At 52.0% G+C, this 10,527-nt stretch overlaps 1 protein-coding gene across 1 annotated transcript in view; it reads left to right on the top strand.

Moving 5' to 3' along the window:
* Positions 1-2,962: 2,962 nt before the first annotated feature.
* ssbp4 (single stranded DNA binding protein 4) overlaps positions 2,963-10,527 on the top strand; it is a 106,742-nt gene continuing 99,177 nt past the window's right edge. Inside the window, exon 1 of the mRNA XM_038777296.1 lies at positions 2,963-3,037. Coding sequence (XP_038633224.1) covers positions 2,978-3,037 — 60 coding nt within the window. The 5' untranslated portion in view covers positions 2,963-2,977. The remainder of the gene's footprint in view (positions 3,038-10,527) is intronic.

Genomic DNA, 10,527 nt, shown 5'->3' with positions numbered 1-10,527 from the left:
CCTACTCAAGTCAACGTATCCACCCTATACCAGTAACCCAACAGCCCCCCCATTAACCTTAATTTAAAAAAAATATTAAAAAAAAAAAAAAAAAATTTTTAAAATTTTTTTTTAATGACTTGATCTTGGTGGGCCGCATAAAGACCTTTGGCGGGCCGCATGCGGCCCGCGGGCCATAGTTTGCCCACCCCTGATGTAGAGAGTCACATGATACTAAACTGAGTCCAGTAGATCCCAGCAGAAGCCAACACAGAGGCAGCACCAGTAGGGCTGTACCAGGGGGATATTTTGTTAGATTCTCTCACAGGATGTGGGCGTTGCTGGCTAGGTCAAATTTCATTGCCCATCCCAAATTGTCCTTGAGAAGGTGGTAGTGAGCTGCCTTCTTGATCCGTTGCAGAAAGTGTGGTGTAGGTACACCACAGTGCTGTTAGGAAGTGAATTCCAGGATTTTGACCCAGCGACAGTGAAGGAACGGCGACATATTTCCAAGACAGGATGGTGAGTCTTGGGGGGGAACTTGCAGATAATAGTGTTACTGTGTATCTGCTGCCCTTGTCCTTCTAGATGGGAATGGCCCATTAAGCTCCAATGGTAACACTATAATAAGAACCAGGAAGCAAGTCTTGACTTCATTGACTCCAAGTTTATTGTGTTCAGTAATCACTTCTCCAACAACAAAACAGTGCCACCTGTAACCCCTTTATATATTGGTACAGTCTATTAAACAATAAGTGCAATCTATGAAACAATTAAAACCTCAATTCAAACTTGCGAGGGAACGTTTTTCCTAGCATGGTCGTGGGTTTGGAAGGTGCTGTCTAAGGAACCTTGGTGAGTTTCTGCAGTGCATCTTGCAGATGGTACACACGGCTGCCACTGTGCATCAGTGATGGAGGGAGTGAATGTTTACTGCCTTGTCCTGGATGGTTTTGAGCTTCATGAGTGTAGTTGGAGCAGTGCTCATCCTGGCAAGTGGGAAGTACCCCATCACACTCCTGACTTGTGTTTTGTAGGTGGTGGACAAGCTTTGGGGAGCCGAGGTGAGTTACATCGCCGCAGGATTCCTAGTCTCTGACCTGCTCTCGAAGCCGCAGTATTTATACGGCAAATCCAGTTTAGTTCCGTTTTTGGTCAATGGTAACCCCCAGGATGTTGATAGTGGGGGATTCTGGGAGGGTAATGCCATGCGACTATGGGTTAGATTCTCTTATTGGACATGTCATTCCCCGGCACTTGTGTGGCATGCGGGTTTCTCACCATTTGTCAGCCCAAGCCTGGATATTGTCCACTTCACTTACAACACAAGCACCCAAGGCCCCACCCCACTGCTGACGAAGAACAGAGAGGTGTTCATCAAGAACAGAGAGGCTGCAAGGGCAGCACGGTGGGTTAGCACTGCTGCCTCATGGTGCTGAGGTCCCAGGTTCGATCCCGGCTCTGGGTCACCGTCCGTGTGGAGTTTGCACATTCTCCCAGTGTTTGCGTGGGTTTCGCATTGTAGGAATTCTATTCTATATTCTATGTTCTAACTGCACTGTCGGAGGGTCAGTACTGAGGGAGTGCTGCACTGTCAGAGGGTCAGTACTAAGGGAGTGCCGCACTGTCAGAGGGTCAGTGCTGAGGGATTGCCGCACTGTCAGAGGGTCAGTGCTGAGGGAGTGCTGCACTGTCAGAGGGTCAGTACTGAGGGAGTGTGGCACTGTGAGAGGGTCAGTACTGAGGGAGTGCTGCACTGTCAGAGGGTCAGTGCTGAGGGAGTGCTGCACGGTCAGAGGGTCAGTACTGAGGGAGTGCTGCACGGTCAGAGGGTCAGTGCTGAGGGAGTGCTGCACTGTCAGAGGGTCAGTACTGAGGGAGTGCTGCACTGTCAGAGGGTCAGTACTGAGGGAGTGCTGCACGGTCAGAGGGTCAGTACAGAGGGAGTGCTGCACTGTCAGAGGGTCAGTACTGAGGGAGTGCTGCACTGTGAGAGGGTCAGTACTGAGGGAGTGCTGCACTGTCAGAGGGTCAGTACTGAGGGAGTGCTGCACTGTCAGAGGGTCAGTACTGAGGGAGTGCTGCACTGTCAGAGGGTCAGTACTGAGGGAGTGCTGCACTGTCAGAGGGTCAGTACTGAGGGAGTGCTGCACTGTGAGAGGGTCAGTACTGAGGGAGTGCTGCACTGTCAGAGGGTCAGTACTGAGGGAGTGCTGCACTGTGAGAGGGTCAGTACTGAGGGAGTGCTGCACTGTCAGAGGGTCAGTACTGAGGGAGTGCTGCACTGTCAGAGGGTCAGTACTGAGGGAGTGCTGCACTGTCAGAGGATCAGTACTGAGGGAGTGCCGCACTGTCAGAGGGTCAGTACTGAGGGAGTGCTGCACTGTGAGAGGGTCAGTACTGAGGGAGTGCTGCACTGTCAGAGGATCTGTATTGTGGTCTAGGCAACACATATCCAATGAAAGGCATTGCCCTCACTAGAGGAAGAGAAACAGGTCAGAATTCCAAACCAATAGCTGGAAATCAAATGTTGATATTTCCTTTGTGCTAAACCATGTCTGTTTCTTGAGGAGGGGTGTTTGGGGATTGTTTTTTCAGCTCAGCTGCATGCGTTGAAAGGGTTAAAGCATCCCCAAGTGATTGCGTTGTAAAGGATCACTGGAATAGAGAGGAGGGAAGCTGTTGTCAGCTGCCAGAGGCTGTTCTGCAAAATTACAAAGGGCACAGAGTGGCTGGGAGGGTGGTGGGTGGGGGGGGGGGGGGGGGAGGAGGGAAGGGCAGAGCTAGGTGTGGGGGAGGGGGAGGGGGCAGCAGCTTTGCAGTGTGCTCAGGCAGAGTCGCTGGAAAACAGAGAATCAGAACGTGAAGTCAAGAACAAGGACTTGTGAGCGAAGAGGCACAGAGCAGGGGAGTGGGAGGCACTCTGTGCCAATGGCCATCTGACTGATTAACGTTCGGGGACCCAGAGCAGCTTCTGCAGCACAGATTGTCCTCAGTAATGCGTTCCTGTTTTGAACAGACACTGGGTTTATGTCGAGGGGAGTGTGAGGTCACACTTGTGAGTACGTGACACTAACCAAGGCCAGCGTTCCCTGGAAATGATCCTACGGACACTATTCGGAAAAGAGCAGGGGTCGGTTCTCTTTCCCCCCCCCCCGGGTTATCTGGCCATTAGCGCAGTGCTGTTTTATGTGGGAACTTGCTATGGGCCTATTGATGGCCCCATTATGGCAGCACAATGTTTAGCACCGCTGCCTCACAATACCAGGGACCCGGGTTCGATTCCGGCTTGGGTCACTGTCTGTGCGGAGTCTGCACGTTTCCACCGGGTGCTCCGGTTTCCTCCCACAGTCCAATGATGTGCAAGTTAGGTGGATTGGCCATGGTCAATACGGAGATAGGGCAGGAGAGTGGGCCTAGGTGGAGAGTGCTCTTTCAGAGGGTCGGTGTAGACTCAATGGGCCGAAAGGCCTCCTTCTGTACTGCAGGGATTCTACAGTGACTATGCTAAAAATGTCTGTAACTAAAGCTCTGAGATCAGGGAGGCACTTTCACAAATGTCATTTTTTCTGTGACCAGGGGCGGGATTCTCCGACCGACCGACCCCCCCCCCCCCCAAGGGTTGGGGAATCGGCCGGGGCCAGCATAAATCCCGCCCCCGCCGTGGCCGGAATTCTCCGCCACCCGGGAATCGGCGGGGGCGGGAATCGCGCCGATCGGCGGGCCCCCCGCGGTGATTCTCCGGCCCGCGATGGCCCGAAGTCCCGCCGCTGTCAGGCCTCTCCCACCGACGTGGTTTAAACCAGCTCTGTGCCGGCGGCGCGAGCGGGCCCCGGGGTCCTGGGGGGGGGGGGGGCCGGGGCGCTCGGACTCCGGGGGTGTGCCCCCACGGCGGCCTGGCCCGCGATCGGGGCCCACCGATCGGCGGGCGGGCCTGTGCCGTGGGGGCACTCTTTTTTTCTTCCGCCGCCGCCACAGCCTCCACCATGGCGGAGGCAGAAGAGACCCCCTCTACCGTGCATGCGCCGGTGGTGACGTCAGCGGCCGCAGACGCTCCGGTGCATGCGCGGACTTGCGCCGACCGGCGAAGGCCTTTCGGCCATCCCCGACGCCAATCGGCGGAGCGGGAGCCACTCCGGCACGGACCTAGCCCCTAAAGGTGCGGAGAATTCCGTACCTTTGGGGAGGCCAGACACCGGAGTGGTTGGCCCCACTCCGCTACGCCAGGACCCCCCGCCCCGCCGGGTAGGGGAGAATTGCGCCCCAGTTCTTGCCCCATGTTGTTCGGAGACCGTGGGGCAAGGTTGATATCAGAACTGAGGCTAGAACATTCGGAAAGGCTGAACAGGCTGGAGATCTGTAGAAAAGAAATGGTTGAGGTGTGATCTGATAGAGGTCTTTAAAATTCTGAAGGGGTTTGATAGGTGTCCACATAGAGATGTTTCCATTTGCAGGGAACAATCCAGAACCAGAGGCTATAAATATAAGATCGTCACTAATAAATCTAACAGAGAGCTCAGGCGAAACACCGTAATCCAGTGAGGAGGTAGTTGAGGTGAATAAGCGAGTTACTGAGGAAGCTGGATAACACATGAGGGAGAGAGTGGTAGAAGCCAATATCGTCAGGGTGAGACAAAGGGGATGGGAGGAGACTTGTGTGACACAAAACACCTTCATGATCCAGCTGGGCCGAATGGCCTGTTGATGTGCTGAGTTACAGTTTATGTCACATAATTAAAAACTATTGCGGCTCCTACATTTTATGGCTCAAAGTTGCTGGCCTGGAGTGTTATTTTAATGGCAGGTACGTCACAGAGATTCCCCACATGTCAAGCCAAGTTCATGTGAAAAGCTGAATCCAGGTTCTAATGATCCATGTTTAATTAATCTCATTAACAGTGTTTTTACGGTTTGATATCTCAAAGGTTTTTCATGGTTTTATCAGTACCCTGAGCCATCCCTCAGCAGGGTCTATTATTTGTATTCATTCCCAGGAGGTGAACGTCACTGGCAAAGCCAACATTTAGCCTCCATCCTGCCTTGCCGCTTGACAAACTTGCATTCGTATAGCGTCGCTCACAACCACCGGACAGCCCAAAGCGCGTTACAGCCAATTTGAGCACAGCACCATCTCACGAAACCAGCAATGACATAAAATGAGTGCAGTGTTAGCGTCTCGGACATTTATAAGGAGCTTATGGGGTCGGAGGAGATGCAGACCGAGGAGCTGAAGCGCAAGTGGGAGGAGGAGCTGGGAGGATAGAGGATGGTCTATGGGCGGACGCATTGAGTAGAGTCAACGCATCCGCAACATGTGCCAGGCTCAGCCTGATACAATTCAAGGTCGTTGACCGGGCTCACATGACAGCGGCCCAGATGAGCAGATTCTTTGGGGTGGAAGACAGGTGTGCAAAATGTGCGGGAGGACCAGCGAACCACGTCCACATGCTCTGGACATGTCCGAAGCTTAGGGAATTTTGGCAGGGGTTTGTGGACCACATGTCCACGGTGTTAAAAACAAGGGTGGCGCTGAGTCCAGAGGCGGCGATGTTTGGGGTGTCAGAAGACCCGGGAATCCAGGAGGAGAAAGAGGCAGAATTTCTGGCCTTTGCTTCCCTGGTAGCCCGGAGACGGATACTATTAGCTTGGAGGGACTCAAAGCCCCCGAAGTCGGAGACCTGCCTATCGGACATGGCTAGCTTTCTCTGTTTGGAGAAAATCAAGTTCGCCTGGAGAGGGTCAATGTTAGGGTTCGCCCGGAGGTGGCAACCGTTCGTCGACTTCTTTGCAGAAAATTAAGCGTCGGGGGGTGGGGGGGGTAGTTTAGATTAGAGTAGGGGGTCAGTAAGGGTGGGACCTGTACGAGAGGTAAATAGCTTTTGCACTATGTTTATGGTTTCATGTATATTGTTTATCTTGTTGTTGTCACTATACCAATAATACCTCAATAAAATGTTTAGTTAAAAAAAATTGAGTGCAGTGTTATTGTTTGAGGAAAGAGTATTTGTCCAGGCCGTCCATCCCTCTCACTACTTTTTTTTAATGTATTTTATTACAAACATGTATCAAAGCAGGTAGCAGCAAATAAACACCCTGGGAAATATACTTCCCAACAATCATCTATACAGTCTGTCCAGATTTCCCCCCCTCCTCCCCCCACAACCCCCTGCGACGAACAGCTCCTCAAACACTGTCACAAACATCCCCCACTTTTTTAACAAACCCCACTGCTGAGCCCCTTAACTCATACGTTATCTTCTACAACTGCAGGAAGTCGTACAGGTCACCCAACCCCCAACCATGCCACTACCCCAGTGGCGATGCTGACTGCCACTCCAGCAAAATTCGCCGCTGTGCAATCAGAGAGGCGAAGGCCACGACATCGGCCTTCCTCCTCTCCATGAGCTCCAGCTTCCCTGAAACCCCAAATATCGCCACCAAAGGGTCCGGGTCCACCTCCTCCTCCACTATCCTGGCTAAAACCGCGAACACTCCCGCCCAGAATCTTCCCACTTTTTCAAAACTCCAAAACATGTGTGCGTGATTCGCTGGCCCCCGCCCACACCTCTCACACTCATCTGCTACCCACTGAAAGAACCCACTCATTCTCACCCGAGTCACATGCACCCTGTGCACCACCTTAAACTGTATCAGGCTCATCCTTGCACAAGAGGAGGTCCCGTTTACCCTTCGCAGTGCTTCATTCCATACTCCCCAACTGATCTCCCCTCCCAACTCCGCTTCCCATTTCTCCTTGATTCTCACCACCCGCTCATCTTCCTGCTCCCCCAGCCAGTATATATTCCCAATTCTTCCCTCCTCTTCCACATCCGGAAGCAGCAGTCGCTCCAGCAGGGTGCGTCCCGGCAACCTAGGGAACCCCTTCCAGACCTTTCGCGCAAAGTTCCTGACCTGCAGATACCTGAACTCATTTCCCCTTGGCAGCTGTACCCTGTCCCTTAGCTCCTCCAGACTGGTGAACTCATCCTCCAAATACAGATCCCTCACCTTGACCAGCCCCACTTCCCTCCACAGCCTGTATACACGATCCACCCCCCCCCCCCCCCCCCCCCCCCCCCCCCCCCCCCCGTCCATCCCCTCGCTACCTGAATCCCCAAATACCTAAAAAAAAAACCTCACTTCTTGAATAGTGACTACCGGAGCTAACCATAGTTCACCTGAACAGATTGACATCTCATTGGAAAGACAGCACCTCTCACAGGGCATCACTCCTTCAGTGCCAGCCTTGACTCCCGTCTTCGACCCTGCGAATTACATGGTTACTTAGAAAGAACATTTCTATCGATCAGTGCGTTGTTCTCCTGCCTCCGAGTCAGGAAACTGTGGGTTTAGATCCCACTCCAGAGACTTGAGCACAAAATCCAGGCTGACTCTCCCAGCGCAGTCCTGAAAAAAAGGATTGCATTTCTGCAACACCCTTTATAACTCCAGGACATTGAAATGTGCTTCACGTGAAGTAATTTCGTAATAGAGTCGCTCCTGTAATGTAGGGTATGCAGCAGCGGCTTTGCGCTCAGCAAGATCCCGCAGACAGCAATGTGAGATTAAACTAGTAATGTTTTCTTGTGATGATAGGGGCTAGTTTAGCTCACTCAGCTAAATCGCTAGCTTTTAAAGCAGGCCAGCAGCACGGTTCGATTCCCGTACCAGCCTCCCCGGACAGGCGCCGTAATGAAATGAAATGAAAATCGTTTATTGTCATGAGTAGGCTTCAATGAAGTTACTATGAAAAGCCCCTAGTCGCCACATGCCGGGGCCTGTCCGGGGAGGCTGGTACGGGAATCGAACCGTGCTGCTGGCCTGCTTGGTCTGCTTTAAAAGCCAATGATTTTAGCTGAGTGAGCTAAACCAGCTAATGTGGCGACTAGGGGCTTTTCACAGTAACTTCATTGAATCCTACTCGTGACAATAAGCGATTTTCATTCATTTAACAGGGGCTGTTTAGCACAGGGCTAAATCGCTGGTTTTGAAAGCAGACCAAGGAGACCTTCCCGAACAGGCGCTGGAATGTGGTGACTAGGGGCTTTTCACAGTAACTTCATTTGAAGCCGACTCGTGACAATAAGCGATTTTCATTTCATTTCATTCATTAATAGAGGGATGGATATCAGGCAGCACGGTGGCACAGTGGTTAGCATTGTTGCTTATGGCGCTGAGGACCCGGGTTCGAATCCCGGCCCTGGGTCATCGTCCTTGTGGAGTTTGCACATTCTCCCAGTGTCTGCGTGGGTTTCACCCCCACAACCCAAAAGATGTGCAGGGTAGGTGGATTGACCATGCTAAATTGCCCCTTAATTGGAAAAAAATATTTGGGCACTCTAAATTTATATTTAAAAAAAAGAGGGATAAGTATTGGCTAGGACATGGGGGTTAACACCCCCTCTCTTCATAATAGCGCTCTGGGGTTTTATACATCCGTTCAAGAGGCAGCTGTACTCTCAGTTTAACATCACAATTGAAAGACAACACCTCTGACAGAGTGCAGCAACCCCTCAGAACCATACTGGGAGTGTCAGCCTAGGTTGCTGGGCCCATCTATTGGGAGTGCGACTTCAAATCCACAAGAGGGCTGCCCACTGATCCACAGCTGACACTGTACTCGGGCCTCTCTGCTCTTTCAAGGGGGTGGAAAGATCCCACAGTCGCTGTCTTGAGGGTGTTCAGCATGTTGCGCCTGGGCCAGCTCACTGTGGGGTCCAGGGTTCCAGACCAGGCCTCACTGTGCTGACCTTGCTCAGCACAGACCAGCCTACGGGTGAACCACGGCCAATTGCTGAATGCTAAACCTGTAAAAATGAGGTTTGTGTGCCAGCTTAATAATGCCTGTTACATAAAGGAGCGCGAGCTGTGAGAGGGGGAAGGGAGAGGCAGAGCAGAGATTGGGATTTATGCTCTTAACTGGGAGTCACTGATCTGCAGCGAGTATGAGAGCTGAAAAATCGGAGCGGAGAAATGAAAGATTTATAATTCTCCTCCAGTGCCTTTCACAACTCCAACACTCTACAGCCGGTGAAGTGTAGTCACTGTTGTGATATAGGAAACGCTGCAGCCAATTTCTGCACAGTAAGATCCCACAGAATGTGTGTTTTTTTTTCCAGTTTTTGTGACGATAAATGTTAGCGAGAACTCCCCGGCTCTTTTTTGGAATGGTGGCCGTGAGACCTTTTACTTGGACCTGACACCCAAGGGGCTTTGGTTTAAGGCCTCATCAGGAAGATTCTACCATGATCTGGCGGAATCTCTCCAGGGACTGCATGGCCAATTCAGGCCCCTTGTGCATCCTTGATTTAAAGGCTGCACCAGTGACGGCCGTGCCTTCGGCTGCCTGGAATTCACTCCCTAAACCTCCCCACACCTCTCTCCTCCTCCTTTATGACGTTCCTTAAAACCCACCTCTTCAACCAAGTCTTTGGTCAGCTGTTCTAACATCTCCTTATGTGGCTCAGTGACAAATTCTACTTGGTCAAACTTTTATGAAGCACCTTGGGATGGTTTACTGTGTGAAAGGAACTATATCAATGTTGGCCATTGCGGGATCTTGCTGTGCGCCTAGTAGCTGTTGCGTTTCCTACAACAGCGATCACACTTCAGTAAAAGTTCTTCAACAGCTGTGAAAAGCTTTGGGATGTCCATAGAATCATAGCATTCTTACAGTGCAGAAGGAGGCCATTCGACCCATCGAGTTTGCACCGGACCTGCAAAAGAGCACCCTCCCCAGGCCCATCCCCGTAACCCAACCTAACCTGCACACCTTTGGACACTAAGGGTCAATTTAGTATGGCCGAACCACCTAACCTGCACATCTTTGGACTGCGGGAGGAAACCGGAGCACCCGGAGAAGGGGCAGACTCCGCGCAGACGGTTACCCAAGCCGGGAATCGAACCCGGGCTCTTGTCAGGCAGCAGTGCTAACCACTGTGCCGCCCACATGTCGATTTAACATCTCAGCCAACGCTCGGAAGGGATCAGCCACGACCTAACAGAACAGTGGACTGATCATGCCGAATAGCCTCCTCCTGTTCATCTGTTGCATGGCGTGAGGAGGAAAATCTGGTTGGTTTGGAGTCTCTCTCTGAGACTCGGGTGGTGATTGGAGACTCTGGCTGGGGAAGGGATGCAGACGGATGGAATGTGAGCTGGGGTGGGGGGGGGGGGGGGGTGGTTGTTGGACATGTAACAGGAGGAGAGTGGGGGAGTTTGCTCAGCTCATTGCAAAGCCCGGGGCTGCCTTACAGACTTCCCATTGTCTTGCAAATGATTTGTACGGTGCTGCAGACTGCACTGCCCCCCCTGCACCGATCCAGAGCTGTGATATACGAGCAGGGGGAGCACAGGGCTGTCTCCGGCTGCCTCCAAAATCTCGGCAATGTTCTTCTGGGTCCAAACACCCACCAAGTTCACTCAGAGAAAGAACAAACTTAGCTTTTCACAGCAACTTTCAGAATCTCACGATGCCCCAAAGAGGTTTATAACCAATGATGTATTTTTGAATTGTAGTCACTGTTATAATCTAGTAAAGGGCGTGTG

The sequence above is a fragment of the Scyliorhinus canicula genome, chromosome 18, assembly GCF_902713615.1.
Source record: "Scyliorhinus canicula chromosome 18, sScyCan1.1, whole genome shotgun sequence".
Lineage (NCBI taxonomy): Eukaryota > Metazoa > Chordata > Chondrichthyes > Carcharhiniformes > Scyliorhinidae > Scyliorhinus > Scyliorhinus canicula.
Note: the sequence above shows the minus strand (reverse complement) of the source record. Positions and strands in the feature narration are given on the sequence as shown.